Genomic DNA, 17907 nt, shown 5'->3' with positions numbered 1-17907 from the left:
TTCTTAACTGACTTGTCTATTTAAATAAATAAAAAATACTGTGGGACTGAGAAAGGTGGCAATGGAAAACACTTGAATAGCAAAAATACTTAATAATAGAGTGAAGATTGTCCACAAGACATCTGCAACAGTTTACTAACCACTGTGCGTCCAATAATGCACGGTACATTCCAGAAATACAGCATGTTTCTCTAGTCAAGTGTTACAGTGTAATGCTGTACATTTGTGTTTCAGTAAAGGTCCTGTAAATCTACAGTAATTTACTGGCTTCTGTGCAGCCAGTATTTTACTGTAAATATATAGCAACTTACTGGCTACTGTGGTGCCAGTAATTTACTGTAAAAACAATTACTGGAAATATTTTGCAGTGTACAGAGAAATGTAACAATGTACTTTATTATTTATTTACTTTTTACGACATGTGCCCCTGTACTCACTATGATGAGCATGACGCCTCTGGGCCTATTTTCAGTAAAACTGGCTTTTTAAAAAGCATCTGAAGCCTGTGTGTGGTGACGCGCCAGCATCTCCCTCCCTTCCCTGCTTACCGCGGTCGCTGCCTGGTGTGACATGATGCTTGGTATTCCATGCAGCAGCCTCCCACGCCCCGCAGCCACCCACGCCAGGATCTGCGTCACGCAGCCGCGTGGGAGTGAGAGAGAAATGTAGCAAGAGAGGAGCAACCAACTCGGAACAGTAGGGGAGTAGGGATAAACCAACACTTAGCAGGTCCTTTATACTAAACTTCTATTGCCCACACTCGTTTTGCTTCTCGCCGTGAGGGGAGAATTGAAGAGCAAGAAAGGAACGAAAGGTTGGATGAGCGGTGCGAAGAGTTCTGCAGGTATGCATGCGCCCGCTGTGGCCGCTTTCTTTCAATTTCTAGCAGGGAGCAAATTTGAGATGCATCCATAGATTGACTAGACAATATGCTAAAGACAGACAACTTTAGATTGGACTTTTAATGGCCTAAATACGTGTGTGGACATGGGACAGCATTACGGATAATATAAAGAAGAGAGAGGCTAGGACACTCGTTTATACTAGCCTATTGATGAATATTATTGATGAAGAGAGTGCACATCCTACTGTAACTAAGCCTCATTCATTCTGTTGGCACAACATTACGACGTTTTGTATGACTTTATATGGGGAACGTGGAGTTTTGCACTGTGCGCTGAGCTACACTGGCAGACAGTAGAAACAGGATGTTTATTTATGTTTTTCCTCTCGGAGTGGGAGACGCAAACCCGTTTATTCCCGGGCGCGGGGACGGCGGCAGTGGGAGTCTATCCGCAGCTGTGTAAAGAAAGCATCTGCTTGCTCCCTCCCTCGCTTCTGTCGTTTTCCCACAATGACTTAAATAACGTATGCTTTCCTTGTGGATTTTAAGCCTAGTTGGCATTGAGTAAGTGATTGAGAACTTCTTTGGTGCATAGGCCTGCTTGATTCAATGCTTTCCAATAAGGAAGTGAGATATGCTATCCTGGGAAGTCAATTGTAAAGCATGCTTTCTCATGATATCAGGGATGATAGTCATCAGATTTAAATTAATTTGAGATTAAATTATGATAAATTCAAACAGCGAGAGCAGGATTTGAACCAATGACTCTGCAGTTACAGGGCCAGTGCAGAAGCCGACCTCCCCTGTGCCATAAAGGTCAGGACATCTTGGCATAAAACTCACCTAACAGGGAGCCAAGATAGGAGGAACACATTTCCTGGGAGAAACTAAGGGATTATTCCACCACTGTCACCTTTGTAGTGTTCTGGCAAAGGGGTTTCCTCTGATTTTCAGTTTTACTTTTTGCATAGTCTACAACTACCCTTTTTTTAAAGACCGTGATTCATACTAGTGTTAGTTAATTGGATATTTTAAAGGTTTTCAAGTCAGCTAGAACATCCAGTAAAAAATGTTTCTCGGAAAATCACTGTTTTCCTTGTCTTTGAACCAGATTAAGTAGATGCTATAGGGTACGTTTTTAAAGTGATTGTATATTTGTAGATAGGCTTTATTCAGTGTATTTGAATTCCATGACTAATATTGCAGGACTCAGGAGGTGCTGAAGAGGTGGATCTAAGAGATTTGAAAGTCTATGTTTTTGCAATAAAAAATAAGTCACCAATTACGGTTCCAAACGTATATTTCTTTTCATTAAGAAAAAGCATTTGTCAAATCTTTTACTAAATGATAGTGCTCTAAACGTGCACAAATTCCCATAGGAACACGGCCATTTTAAAAGTGCCGGGCTTGTGCAACGTGCCATGGCTTCATTTTTCCTCTTACATGAATGATGGTCATATACATACAAGGAGAAAGCTGATATTTCTACCTACTGTATCCATTGATGTAAATATATCCTCTGTCTGATTCCCAGTTCGTCCACTAGATAGCAGTAGGAGGTCACATGACGTCTCTTGTCCTCTCGAAACCAGTTGTGTCTGGTTTGGGTAGTGAGTCACTGTGCCAAAAACGGCTGAACTGATTTCGAAGCCGGACATCTTAAAATGACCCGAGCAATTAAAAATAAATAAGACAAGACAGGTGAAGAAACTTCAAACTTCTGTTCCCATTCACTTTTCCTATTGTAAACGAGTGAGATAGATCATGGAGGTTGTGGAGGACGCATAGAAGGTAATGTGGATGGGGAAGGAAATTCAGTGCTTTACAATGACCATCAGGCGGTACCCTTTCCATGCACACTACAGGGCCCTCAAACAACCACTCAAGAGTTTAACAGGTTAATATGTCATTTCAGAGTACTTTCCCAGAAACTGCTGTGAAGAGGCATGAATGGCCAGAAGCCCTCCAATGTTATCACACATTTGGTGAGGGCTCTGATGAGGTTGTAAAGCCTAAATGGGTTTCAGCAACCACCCCTATAAAGTCCAGTTTCTGTGTTAAATATTCAGCTTGAGTACAGCACAACCTCACTGTCTCTGCAGCACTGACAAATTGACCTTTTCTCTCCTTCGGATGATTCTTTACAGAACACGGTGGTTCGTTTGAGAAAGTTAGAGGTAGTCGATGCCATGTGCTGTTTCTGAGAATAGCCAAAACACTGGATGCTTAGAGAGGTTTTGGGAGAGGACCAACTGCTTCGACCTCTGATATTAAGGCGGACATGTGACTCAATCAACAATATCACAATGGAGCTTGAAAAGTTGATAACCAAAACAGACAGAAGCAGACAAATGAATTGATTTCATATCCTCTATGTATCATGTGCGAAGGCACCAGTTCTACTGTAGGTGTCGAGTAGAACACATAGCAGTACAGCAAGGTGTCCTATCCACCACGCAACTGGAAATGTAAATTGCATCGCATATTGGTTAGGTCTGATCTTTCGTCTTTATTGCAGGGCCAGAGAGGGTGAACACTGAAGCCATTTATCACTGTCCACAAACACTTAGTCCACATGAAACAAGGGACTGTTCACCTGTGCCGGTCTCAGTGTTCTGTTTCAAATTCAGCTTCTAAGGAAGGACAGAAAAAAACCTGTCTGTTATTGTAAACTGCAGCGTCCATCCTGTGTGTCTTTGATCGGTAGTGTGCTCGGTAAAGGTGTGTGTGGTGTGGGTAGGTGTGAGGCACGCTCCATCAGGGGTTAAAAAAAAGGAAGCCCCTTTCGGGCACGTGTTTGTCTGGATAAGGCTGACTCGCGGACAGGGAGAAGAAGAGTTACAGAGTGGGGAAGAGAGTAAATGTGTTTTAAAAACAGACTGATAATGGGGGGGTCTGCAGCCAGGTGTTATGCTGACATTAGGCTTGTGCGAGCTGCACTCATCCTCTAGCCTTCACACCCTGCCGACTGGGCAAAACGGGCTGAATCAGTGTTGTTTCCACATCATTTCACCCAAGAAATTCATTGTGATGATGTTGAATCAACGTGGAAAACTGCAAAAAGTAATCAGTTTAAGGGAATTGTATATTTTTGTCACCCAAATGTTCAACTAAATCCAATGGCACGGGGAATTCTTCTGTTGATTTCACGTTAGTTGACAACTCAACGAAATGTAAAGCAATACTAGATGTTGAACTGGCGTCTGTGCCCAGTGGGTGTCCACTTTTTTAATCGAGTTGTCAACAGACTCCATTCAGTACTGGGACACAGCCACAGAGTGTGAGAGGAGGCACAGTGTCACAGTAATGATCTGTTGATGAGTGGGAAAACACTGGCTACTGGGTATAACTAGCAATAACAAACATTATATGGCTGGTCCAAGGGATGGAGCTAATTAGAACTGCACATCGGGATAGGCAGAAGTGTGTGTGCGTGCGTGGAGGGCATAGCTTAAGTGGAGGGTGAGTCAAATCTAAATGGGCCTCTGTGCTAGCCAGCAACCTGCCCTGTATCCCACTGTCACCCTTGCTCTATTTCACTCCCCTCACTGGCTGTGTTAGGTAGCTATAAAATGTACTGGGGACAGGGAGTGGGGGAAGAATGCACACACGCACGCACAGTGGTTGACTCCATGCTGAGAGAGAGAGAGAGAGAGAGAGAGAGACCACCTACGTGTGCTGCAGAGGTGGCGTCTGGTATGTGACTCTCCCTCGTCTCCAGGAGTGTGGCAGGCTGGGCTCTCCTTAAGCTGTGTTCAGATCTGCCCGTCTGACTAATAATGCACCATTATCACAGCTTCACATTCTTTATTCTGCTAATCTAGCGCAACTACTTTATACCTCACACCCGGAAATGCTAATCTACAGTACTTATTGGTTAGGCTGTAGTAGTATGTGTTTTTTAAATATTTTTGCTGTGTTTGTATGTTCATAGACTATTTATGATTTATTTGTATTTCAAGGTTTCAGATCTGAGCTGTGCTTTGTTTCTCTGGAGGTTGATTTGCCTGTGTGTTTCGGTCAGGGATGGCGGCGGCGTTGCCCAGGACCCTGGGGGAGCTCCAGCTCTACAGGATCCTCCAGAGGGCCAACCTGCTGTCCTACTACGAGGCCTTCATCCAGCAGGGCGGCGACGACGTGCAGCAGCTGTGTGAGGCGGCCGAGGAGGAGTTCCTGGAGATCATGGCCCTGGTGGGCATGGCCAGCAAGCCCCTGCATGTGAGGAGGCTCCAGAAGGCCCTGCGAGACTGGGTCACCAACCCGGCCCTGTTCAACCAGCCCCTGGCCTCTCTCCCTGTCTGCAGCATCCCTGTCTACAAGCTAGAAGCTAACGGTAATGCTAACGCTAGCACCCACGTCAAAGTGCCAAAACTTCAGGCGTCAGCGTGTGTGGGTGAGCCCAGGAGAGGCGAAGTGTCGGCGTCAGTGGTGGGGGGCGAGGGGGGAGGGGGTTCGGCCTCAGGGTCTCCACTGCAGAGGGTCAGTGAGCCCCGCTTCTGGGCCTCCTTGTCCTCCCACGGCGGGGGAGGGGGAGCGGAGAGCGAGCGCAGCCTGTCCCCAGCGGAGTTGACCCCGGGTCTGGCTTCCCCCTCGTCCCCCCGCGGCGAGGAGGTACTAGATGCCGCGGCGTTGCGGTCGGTGGTGGAGTGTGTGGAGCGGCTGGCCCAGGCGCTGCCCCGGAGCGATCCGGCCGACGTGAAGGAGGGGCTGCGGGGCAACAAGAAGCTGGCCAAGATGATCTGCCACATCCTGGACATGGACGAGGACGACCCGAGGAGGGCGGAGGAGATACGCAAGTACAGTGCCATCTACGGACGCTTCGACTCCAAGAGGAAGGATGGCAAGCAACTTACGCTGCACGAGGTAGAGGGGGAAGAGGGTGTGTGTTTCTGGCTATCGGAGTACAACATTTTCAGATGTTTGTTCACTGCTGCTCTGCTTTAGATACGTTTGACCACGTGGTGTCAGAGAACCTGCTTTATAACTGCATAGAACAGTATCCTTATACCGCCACTCTCTTCTTCTTCCCTCTTCTCCTCCCCCTCTCTTCCTCCCATACCTCTTATTCCGTCTCTCTCTCTCTCTCGCTCTGTCTCTCTGTCTCTCTCTCTCTATCTCTCTCTGTCTAGCTGACAGTGAATGAGGCAGCAGCTCAGTTGTGTATGAAGGAGGTGTCCCTGCTGACCAGGAGAGATGAGCTGTTTGGTCTGGCTAGACAGGTCTCCCGGGAGGTCACCTACAAATACACCTACAGGACCAGCAAGTGAGAACAGCTACCACACACACACACACACACACACACATCTTGAGGATGAATGGTAATACTTTAATGTAACTTCACTGGGTGAAATGCTTCTCATGAATGGTTGATGAACAAAGTTGAAGTAAAAAATGTCACCTGCTTTATTGAGTATCAGATATGGTGCTCCATCCTCGTAGTTGCCATCCGGGAAGTGTGTTTGCTTGTGTGTTTGCATATGTATTTCTGTGTATGTGCTTGCCACTTCCCTCTCACTGCTTCTAGATGACAGGTTTAATCTGACATGCAGGTGCTTCCTGACTGGCAACCACAAAGATGGAAAATTCCACCCAGCGCCACATGTCTCTCTCACTTGTTCTTGTAATGATGATGTTGCATGTTGATTCATAAATCATTCTTTTGGAATGAGCATTCATTGGTGTTGCATCAGAGGTTAAAGGGAAATGAATAAACATTTTACAATGTTTTACAGGAGTTTACATATTTAAAATTATTTTCTTGAGGCATTACAGATCAAGAAACGGTTATCCTGTACACTATTAGAAGGGTTATGCTCTTTGAAATGTTCATCTTCTGAATTCTCTCTCTCTCACTCTCTCTCCCTCTCCCTCCCGCTCTCCCTCTGTCTTGTTCTCTCTGTCTCTCTTTCTCTCTCTCCCTGTTTGTCTCTACCTCTTTCTCTCCTGTAGGTCCCGATGTGGTGATAGAGATGAGATTTCTCCCAAGAGGATTAAAACAGAGGTGAGCCCATCTCTTTCTCACCGCATGATCCAACGACCACAGAGCTTTCCACAGAGTTTGACCTTATATAAGTTAAAGCTCACTCCTATATACCCAGTTTCCTAACACCTGTGTGCTGTTAGATTAGAAAGGGTAAATCCCTTAACAATCCCGGATTCCCACAGACCGATAGTGCATGGTTCTGGATGGGTGTGTCCAGTGCCTTTTGTTTGCATAGCTGCCTGTCAGCCAGCTTGGCCGTGTATATGGGGCTCGGCGGACAGGGGGCGTGTCCCTCAAGACTACTGGGTGTCATAATGCAGGGGAAAGATCAAAGTTCACCGGAATAAAAACTTCCTCTGTCGAATCGGGTCACCTCCTCCTCCACGCCTTACGTAACGCCCTGAGGACCCACAGTGAGAGATTGACTGACACACCTCGCTGCATCCACTCCTTGTCTTTTGAAGTGCGTTGGATACCGCGAAGTAGAGGGCTTTGTCTGTCAGTGTGTCAATGCTTCTCTAGTTCCGTTCCTCATCGTGTGGTGCAGGTGTTGAGTAAAGAGTTCCCCCAGAAACTCCTCTGAGTTGTTTTTGAGTTGTTCAGTAAAGAGCGTCTTTGTGTAGGGAACTGTTGTGAGCTGAGCTTATGGCAGCTGTCCATTCATCTCCCTCCAGTGGTATGTTTGATGACGGTCCAAATCTCTGATGTGAGTGAGCTTCCCCTACGCCTCCACAGACCAGGGGTGGGCCAGGGTGAGACGAGCTAGCAGGCCCACGCCCCCCCCATCACCTTCCCCCTGTTTCTCAGTCCTCCGGGGCAGCCACATAGCAGACCTTGGTAGAACAAATACAGTTATTTGTTTGAATGAATTAATGTGTTGAAGTGGATTGTTTTCATCGAAAATATATTTCCTGGAATTTATTGGAGACTACTGAAGATATTTGCAACAGATGTAGGATCTTAATTTGATCACTCTTTTGTTGCTGCAAATGTTCCTGCACAGCAGGCAATGTAAACCCATAGTGTATACAAGGTTAAAAAGGCTTCTAAATGTTGTAATTTACACATTAAAATGCCCTAATAAATTAATTATAATCCACATTATAATTCAACATTTCCTGTTGTTGCAGAATTATTTTCCTGCTGTAGAAAATGGCCTCAAGTTAAGATCTGTACATACATGACACACCTTTTCAGTTTTTCAAATATTTTTGTGGCACTTTTCTCTTACTAAAGGCGAATTATTCTCACAACCTGGTTGTTTTCTTTTAACAACATGTTACTATGTGTCCTTGGAGATGAAGTTTTACATATTTATCTCCACAAAGGACTTAACTGGAGTTAACCATGGAGAGTTAGAAAATTAATCCCCACCCACTGTTCTGCCCTACCCCCGTCTCACACACACACACACACACACACACACACACACACACACACACACACACACACACACACACACACACACACACACACACACACACACACACACACACACCACTGCCACCCTCCCATTAAGAGCCAGCCACACGCCCACATGGACAACACAAAAGCCCAAATGAGCTCAGTCACGCCTACCTATAGTCCTGAGGTTTACATGACATCACCGCATGGGCGCGCTCAGAACCACCCACCCCCATGCACTTGCGCAGTTGGGTTGTCCTCACACACGATACTCATGCTCTTTTTCTCTCTGTCTCTCCCTCTCTTTCACATACACACATTCTGACTCCACACCTTCTGTGGGTGCTGTGAAGGTGTGATAAATCATAAGGTGTGGCAGTAGGGTGAGCTCAGATTTATGTCACTTGTAGACATGCGTTAACCTTCCCCCTACATCCTCCACAAACCCTGTACAGAGATGAGGGACAGCCCCCTCAACCCAACCCATACTGGCAACCCACTGTCTCCTTATTCAGACCTCAATTTCAACTTCAGAATCCGATAAACAGATCTAAGGGTAGACATGCTGAAAATATAACAGTTATTTTTCACAGGAGATAAGTGTGACAAGCATCCCCTGGTGAGACTGGGTGACATTATTTCAGCTAGACGGCATCATGAGTAGAGTATAAAATGAGAGAAAATCTGAATGGGACCATGGTCTGATAGTGGCATTCCTCCCTTTCTCTCTCTCGTGTCAGGAGGGCTTCTTTGACCTTCAGGAGGCCCTGCAGGCCATCCACATGAGACAAGAGACCCTGAGGGAGCAGCTGGCCACAGCCAAGTCTAAAGGAGAGGAGACCACAGGACGCAACATCCAGGTGACTACACTACCACTCTCTGAGGGATGGCTGGACAGACTGACGGACAAACAGACATAAAGACTGGCTGGCTAGCAAACTGCTTGGCTGCCTGACCGACTGTATGGCTTGCTGTCTGACTGACTGACTGGCTAGTTGACGTCCAATCTGCGGGTGGTGCATAGGCTGGGTCATACCAATTAGAAGAAATGTGAGAAAGTGAAGATTCACCACTGCATATCACCAGCAGAGTTATTGACAAGCCATTTTGTTTGATAATACAGTTTATATCCTCGTTTCTCATTTATAATTGAGGGAAAAAAACAGAATAAGTAAAGCAGTAGCCCGTCCATTCCCTCTTTGTCTGTTATGACATCATCACCAATACTCACCCAATTATCCCTCATCAAATTGTAGGCTTATTTTCTGTTGTTTTGGAGAAACAGACAAGACCGTGTAGATGCTGGAAATGGCTGACATATTTTTTTATTTAACGAGGCAAGTCAGTTAAGAACACATTCTTATTTACAATGACGGCCTACCGGGGAACAGTGGGTCAACTGCCTTGTTCAGGGGCAGAATGACAGATTTGTACCTTATCAGCTCAGGGATTCAATCCAGCACCCTTTATGGTTACTGTCCCAACGCTCTAACCACTAGGCTACCTACCACTCCAAAAGATACATGGAAACAACGAGTATCTAGACTAGAGAAGGAACTTAAGATTGTGCTGTCCTTTTAGATGGTCTTTGATAGAACTCCAGGCTCAGTTGTTTGTGTGTTATGTGTTTTCTAATGTGTGTGTAACAATAGACATGTATCTTCAACTGATTATATGCATCTGTGTGTGTTGTAGCTGCAGCTGGAGCATCTGCTGGCCAGGCAGATGGAGATCCTCCACGAGGCCAAGGCCCAGGACAGACTTCAGACCCTGGAGTGGAGGGTTCCTATGGGGGGCTTCAAATTTAGACACAGCACAGACCCAGAGCACCGCCACCATACCAACGGAGGCTCCCCTGATAACACCAGTCTACAACCAGGTCAGACATTAGACATTTACAGTTGAAGTCTGAAGTTTACACGCACCGTAGCCAGATATATTTAAACTCAGTTTTTCACAATTCCTGACATTTAAACCTAGTAAAAATGACCTGTCTTAGGTCAGTTACGATCACCACATTCTGAAAAATCAGAATAATAGTTGAGATAATGATTTATTTCAGCTTTTATTTCTTTCATCACATTCCCAGTGGGTCAGAAGGTTACATACACTCAATTAGTATTTGGTAGCATTGCCTTTAAATTGTTTAACTTGGGTCAAACGTTTCAGGTAGCCTTCCACAAGCTTCCCACATAAAGTTAGGTGAAATTTGGCCCATTCCTCCTGACAGAGCTGGTGTAACTGAGTCAGGTTTGTAGGCCTCCTTGCTCGTACATGCTTTTTCAATTCTGCCCACAAAATTTCTATAGGATTGAGGTCAGGGCTTTGTGATGGCCACTCCAGTACCTTGACTTTTGTTGTCCTTAAGCCATTTTGCCACAACTTTGGAAGTATGCTTGGGGTCATTGTCCATTTGGAAGACCCATTTGCTTCAATATATCCACACCATTTTCCCTCCTCATGATGCCATCTTTTTGTGAAGTGCATCAGTCCCTCCTGCAGCAAAGCACCCCCACAACATGATGCTGCCACCCCCGTGCTTCACTGTTGGGATGATGTTCTTCGGCTTGCAAGCCTCCCCCTTTTTCCTCCAAACATGGTGGTCATTATGACCCAACAGTTCTATATTTGTTTCATCAGACCAGAAGACATTTCTCCAAAAAGCATGATCTTTGTCCCCATATGCTGTTGCAAACCGTAGTCTGGCTTTTTTTATGGTGGTTTTAGAGCAGTGGCTTCTTCCTAGCTGAGCGGCCTTTCAGGTTATGTCGATATAGGACTCGTTTTACTGTGGATATAGGTACTTTTGTACCCGTTTCCTCCAGCATCTTCACAAGGACCTTTGCTGTTGTCGTCTGAGACCAGCCACCCAGACAGCTGATTAAACTGTGGTTTTGCACAACCAACAAATTTCTGCACAAACTGTCAGAAACCGTCTCAGGGAAGCTCATCATCTTCACCAGGGTCTTGACCGGACTGCAGTTCGGCATTGTAACAGACTTCAGTGGGCAAATGCTCACCTTTGATAGCCACTGGCGAAGTATGCTCTTCATGGATGAATCCCAGTTTGAACAGATGGCAGACGGTGTGTATGGCATTGTGTGAGAGAGCAGTTTGCTGATGTCAACATTGTGAAAAGTGCCTCACGGTGGTGGTGGGGTTATAGTATGGGCAGGCATAAGCTACATTCAACGAGCACAATTGTATTTCATTGATGGCAATTTGAATGCGCAGAGGTACCGTGACAAGATTTTGAGGCCTATTGTCGTGCCATTCATCCAACGCTATCACCTCATGTTTCAGCATGATAATGCATGGACCCATGTCGCACAGATCTGTACACAATTCCTGGAAGCTGAAAATGTCCCTGTTCTTTCATGGCCTGCATGCATGTAGATTTGACCTAGATAGTTTGGGCTTATCTATTGATATGTAGGCTTCGTGTTCCATTTTTAAATGTCTGTATTTCTAGCCTTGGGCTGTTCCTGTCTACTAATGTTCTGTATTGTCATGTTTCATGTTGTGTGGATCCCAGGAAGGGTAGCTGCTGCTTTCTCAGCAAATCCTGTAGCAACATCAAGGGCGTGGCGTTTCTACGTCACCAAGTGCAATAACAAAACATGCACCAGTAGCACAAAGCGAATGCAAAACGGAAGTTTATTAGGGATTTTGGTACAACGGGGAAAGAAGTGGGAATTCACCAGTCACCTCACAGTCCACAAGCCGTTCTCTTTGTCCATCCCGTTTCCCAGGGGTAATCCTCACACTCGGGTCCTCGGCCAATCCGGTACACAGCAGGAGGGGTGGGGGTTGTCCAACAGTCCAGGTCACACCGGGCAATCACACAGATTTTGCTCTAATTTCTCTTCATACTTCTCTTGTCTCTCACCTCTGCCCTTTTGTGCAGGCTGCTTCCTCCTTTATCCCCAAGCACTCCCTGGCTTAATGACCCACAGCCTTTCCTCGTTGGGGCAGGAAGTCCCTATTAGGCTTGGTGGGTGGATCCAGCTACCTGCAAGATCTCTCTCCTCAATTACCACTCCCCTCACCTCTCCCTGCCGGCTGCCACAATACCAATACCAAATATGAACTGTAACTCAGTAAAGTCTTTGAAATTGTTGCATGTTGCATTTATATTTTTGTTCAGTGTAATCAAGTGTTGAAGTTAGGTTTAGGAACGAGGGTTAGGTTAAGGTTCAGGTTAGGTGTAGTTTCAGTGACGTTTAGGAAAGGAAAATGCATAAAAGTTAATATTGGTTAAGCGTACCACCATCCGACACAATTATTTTTGCACTGGTTAAATATTTTGCCTTTATGTTTAGTTTCTCAGTCAAATTTGTATTTCTTCCATTCATTTGTCAGCTGTTTGTGGAGATTTTGGGGAGTTTCAGGAAGGATCCACTTGTGTGTATGGTCCTCAGATAGGGGAAAACAAACTTATATAACCAAAAATGCTATGAGTTGCTTTAAGCTTGCTTTGAGTAGCATAGGCTGCTATTGTATTGATCTGAAGCCCTCTTAAGAGTGCATGGTGAACACAGAGGATAGAGGGTGACACCTTTCACACCCACAACCTCACGCAGTCAACAGCATGACACTGCTGTGTTAATACTGCTTATTCTCTTTCCCTTCAAGCACACACACACACACACACACACACACACACACACACACACACACACACACACACACACACACACACTGACACACACAGAAATACAAACTGAAACACACACACAGAAATACAAACTGAAACACACACACACACACACACACACACACACACACACACACACACACACACACATACACACTGAAACACACACATAGGCACACACACACACACCAGTGGAGGCTGATGAAGCGAGGATGGCTCATACACACGCACACACACACACATGTACACACACACACACACTGACACACACACACAGAAATACAAACTGAAACACACACACACACACACACACATACACACTGAAACACACACATAGGCACACACACACACACACCAGTGGAGGCTGATGAAGCGAGGATGGCTCATACACACGCACACACACACACATGTACACACACACACACACTGACACACACACACAGAAATACAAACTGAAACACACACACACACACACACACATACACACTGAAACACACACATAGGCACACACACACCAGTGGAGGCTGATGAAGCGAGGATGGCTCATACACACGCACACACATGTACACAGCATGAGTTATCTTCCTTTGTGCTCTACCTCTGGCTGATCTAATGGGTCTTCATTGACAGCATTGACAGCAATGTGGCGTGACTAACACCTTTTTATTTTATACACAGTACACACACCGCTCTTTCATTTAACAGCCTCTATTCATTACAGAGCGAGACATAGATAATGGCATTTTTTTTTTACAGAACAGACACAAATCATTATTTTGAATAACAGTGTTTTAATGGCTTTTTATGAGTTAAATTGAATGCTAGTATAGAATGAAATAGATAAGTACTGTATTGTCATTCTGTTTTTATAAAATGTTTGGCCTTACCTAGCTGTGTGTTCCTATAGGGGAGAGGCCACTGAACCTGCGTGTGGCGGGTCAAAGGTCAGATGGAGACATACCCCTGGGGAAACAGCTAGCCAATGAGCTAAAGAGGCATCACAGCAACGGGGAGGGAAAGACGCCGGCGACGAGTCACCATGGCAATGTCGAGGACAAAACTTTGGCCACAGGTCTGCACCTAGAGCTTCTCTATTGTAGTTAATTCACAATGAATCATTTGATATGGAATCAGCTCAAAGATTCCATCACATTTAACCTTCATTCTGAATCATTTGATACTGAATCAGCTGGTTAATTCTCTGTCATAGTTCACTCATGCTGAATCATCTGATAATAATCCAACTCCTCCTATGTTGTTTTCTCTTTCTCATTCCAGAAAATGGGAACGGGGCCGACTTCTCCCAAGGGGCTCTCAACCTTTCCGACAAGAAGACCATCAAATCAGAGCCAGAGGATTCCAGATAGCACCTCTTCTCCTCCAACTCCTCCTCCTTCCTCATCCCTCTCTCATAACATAGTCGTCATCGGTCAATACTAAAAAAGCACAGCTGCAGTAGAGCCTTAACAACCAATGTTGCCTCAAGTAAAGGGATTTTACTTTTTGTTTATTTTTTGCCAAAGCACCTAGAGAGCCTTTATTTCTTTCCTTGTAGAAGCCCAGTTTTTTGTGTTTTCACTGGCTGTGCTGATTCCCCCACCCCTCTCTCCTTTCTTACTATCAAGACTGATGGCGAGTGGTCTGTAGATGTCGTTTTTGTACATACATAATTCTGACTCTGAAAAGTGTTTGTCGTTAATGTTATTTAAATATGTGCTGTGTATAATAAGGAAACATATTTCTGGTGGACTATAGGATGTCAGTTATGTCCAGATTGGGAAGATGGATGTCCCTGTTGTTACGGGGACAGGTTTGGCTCGGGTTTGTTAAGAGTGTACGAGGACAACACCAGAATATCCTGGTAGTATTCCCTTTCACTTCAAGTCAACCAGGATTTGGCTCAGAAAAGTCTTATTTAATTTGACAATGTGGTCCGATTTGATCAAAGCACAAACAGTAGGGTGTCGGAAAGTATTCAGACCCCTTGACTTTTTCCACATTTTGTTACATTGCAGCCTTATTCGAAAATGGATTACATTTAAAAAAGAATGTCCCTCATCAATCTACACACAGTACCCCATAATGACAAAGCGAAAACAGGTTTTTAGAAATGTTTGCCAATGTATATAAAAAAACAGAAAAAACGTATTTACGTAAGTATTCAGACCCTTTGCTATGAGACTCCAAATTGAGCTTGGATGCATCCTTTTCCCATTGACCCTCCTTGAGATGTTTCTACAACTTGATTGGAGTCCATCTGTGGTAAATTCAATTGATTGGACATGATTTGGAAAGGCACACACATGTCTATATAAGGTCCCACAGTTGACAGTGAGGTCGAAGGAACCTGCTCAAGAGCGCAGAGGACCTCAGACTGGGGCGAAGGTTCACCTTCCAACAGGACAACGACCCTATGCATACAGGCAAGACAACGCAGAAGTGGCTTTGGGACAAGTATCTGAATGTCCTTGAGGGGCCCAGCCAGAGTCCGGACTTGAACCTAATCAAACATCTCTGGAGAGAGCTGAAAAAAAGCTCTGCAGCAACGCTACCCATCCAATCTGACAGCTTGAAAGGAACTGCAGAGAAGAATAGGAGAAACTCCACAAATACAGGTATGCCGAGCTTGTAGCGTCATACCAAAGAAGACTCAAGGCTGTAATCACTGGTAAATCTGCTTCAACAAAGTACTGAGTAAAGGGTCTGAATACTTATGTAAATGTGACATTTGAGTTATTTTATTTTTTGATATTTTCAAAGATTTTGAAAAACCTGTTTTTGCTTTGTCATTATGGGGTATTGTGTGTAGATTGATCAGGAAAAAAAAACAATTTCATACATTTTAGAATAAGGCTGTAATGTAACAAAATGTGGAAAAAGTCAAAAGGCCTGAATACTTTCCAAATGCACTGTATATGGGACGACAACTTCATGTGATAACTTTGGGTGGGTATTATAGCCATCAATAATAAGCACAAGTATTTTCAAATGTAGACGTTGACCTTCTCGATTTTACCAAATGGAGGGAATTTAAAATGGTGTGAACCGTAAACCAGTAATAACTGAATTTGAAAGCAGGGTTTACCATCACACCATCTCACTTTGATTCATACAGTACCAATTGTGTGTTTAGTGGAGCAATACCAACTAGCTGTTGTTGAGGAACCCAGTGCAAATGTCTAGTTGTCCCAGTTTTGGGGATCTTGTTCACTGTACAGTTGTTTAATTTCTTGTTGACTAGCGTTAGCTATAGTCCTAGGTAACACCCATCCTCAAGATGACCTGAAACAGATATGCACTATTGTTTGATTCTAAAATGCATCGTCATGTTTTCAGATTTTCCATCAAAGTATTTTTCTCCCGTGAGAAATTATGTGCTGTACATGTTATGTATAGCAACGTTTGAGTATTGTAGTCAATGACATGCATTTCTGGGGTACTGGGGTCCCTCTATTAACGTGACTTTAGATCAGGCAATTTTAGAGCCACCATCATATGATGTCATTTGTCAGGTTTCCCTCTCAAATTTATATTTTAGTCACGTACCAGTTCAGCTGTCTCACTAATTGTATTGATGTTTAAAATGATTACCTCTTCTTTCAATTACACTGATCGATTGTGTTCTCTATTCTCATGTAATATTTCAAGGGACAATTCACTAAAAATTGAAATTGTATGATTTACCACTAAATGTGTTTAATGTTTTTAGAGCACAGCATTCGACGACAATGCCTACAAAGGTGTGTTTAGCTTTTGGTCAGGGGAGGCTATCCAAAGCATGCTGACACTTACACAATAACTAGGATAAGCCCTGAACAACTGTCGGGTTGATCATTTGCAACACCATGGAGTAATTTAAAAAAAATATTTAGTGAACAACCAAAATGTGAGGATAAAATATACATTTTTACAATCTATTAGATGGATGCATTTTTGTTCAGAACACCAATAATTTTTAGCATGCAAATCTTTGTTCATTTACCTAAGTGGGGATTGCTATTTAATCGCCTATGGGATGTCTACATTCACCCTCATTTTGAAAACCGTATTGTTAAGTAATTCGAATGTCTCAATTAGATTCCCCCTACGTCATGGAAATATTTTGGCAGTATGATTTATTCCGAAATGTTTACCTAATTCTGCACCTGACTGTATCTGTATTCAAAAGAGCGATCTCTAAATAAGTTAAGGCAAGTCACAAGTCTGCTCCAAAAGAAACAGATCAGGTGATCTGAACCACCGTAGCTCCCTGTGAGTTCCTGTTCCTCTGCAACACCTACCTTTGCTCTCACACTCTGTTGAACTTGTAAAGACTTTTGCATTTATACAGTAGAATTATACATTTATAACTGTGGGATGAAACCGTGTTTGTTGTCGATAGAAGGCGTTCTTATCACTGTTGTTGTTGGTAAAAAAAAAAAAAGAAGACGTAATTAGGTTATGCATTATTGTCATGCACCCAATTGTTTTGTAAACACTAATATATTTACTTTGTGATACACGAACATTAAACTTTATTTTTTTTAGATCTGATGGTGGATTACTTTTCACGCGGGTGTCCTTTTTCCAAAAAAATAATAATTGATGTGCTTTATACTGAACTAAGTTGGAACAAAAAAAACGAGTTCTTTGTGGAGAGCCCAGAGTTCTGAGAAGTTCTTAGCTTGACAAGCCAAAACAACTTCTGAGAACTCATTTGAGGTAAAATGGGAGGTAAATGTCCTCTACCCTGTGATATAGGGTTGCGGAGCCTCTCTCTGAATCGAGATAACAACCTGAGTAGATGAGGTTTTGGGCGACCTTTTGTTGTCCTCAGGAAATACCGTGCTAGTTTTTTCCTTCAGAAAACCCCAAAGAGGTGGATGTAAAAGCGTCTACGAGGGTGTACATAGTGAAAAGGCAATTCAGCCTGCACAATTCTCCATCTCTTTCAAGTCCAAAAAACAACCTACAAAAACTACATTTGCATACAAGGTTTGGAAATTCTGCCGCTTGCAGGGCTTCTGAACAGAGTGATTC

General features: G+C 44.1%; 1 protein-coding gene across 2 annotated transcripts; it reads left to right on the top strand.

Annotated features, from left to right (window-relative positions):
• The first annotated feature begins 524 nt into the window (after positions 1–524).
• Positions 525–17416, top strand: LOC118386102 (NGFI-A-binding protein 1-like). 2 transcript variants are annotated; one of them, XM_035773523.2, is made up of 8 exons: positions 534–844; positions 4869–5707; positions 5974–6107; positions 6794–6845; positions 8972–9091; positions 9927–10110; positions 13796–13960; positions 14167–17416. In XM_035773523.2, the coding sequence occupies exons 1-8, from the start codon at positions 820–822 to the stop codon at positions 14253–14255; spliced, it is 1608 nt and encodes a 535-aa protein (XP_035629416.1). In that variant the 5' UTR covers positions 534–819; the 3' UTR covers positions 14256–17416. The 2 variants fall into 2 exon arrangements, with proteins under 2 accessions (XP_052378033.1, XP_035629416.1); XM_052522073.1 differs by lacking the exons at positions 13796–13960; positions 14167–17416 and adding an exon at positions 12139–12920 and having other exon boundaries at positions 525–844.
• The last annotated feature ends 491 nt before the right edge of the window (positions 17417–17907 follow it).

Source organism: Oncorhynchus keta, chromosome 7 (genome assembly GCF_023373465.1).
Source record: "Oncorhynchus keta strain PuntledgeMale-10-30-2019 chromosome 7, Oket_V2, whole genome shotgun sequence".
In the NCBI taxonomy this organism is placed as follows: domain Eukaryota; kingdom Metazoa; phylum Chordata; class Actinopteri; order Salmoniformes; family Salmonidae; genus Oncorhynchus; species Oncorhynchus keta.
The sequence above is the reverse complement of the archived record's forward strand: the minus strand, read 5'-3'. Positions and strand labels throughout refer to the sequence as shown.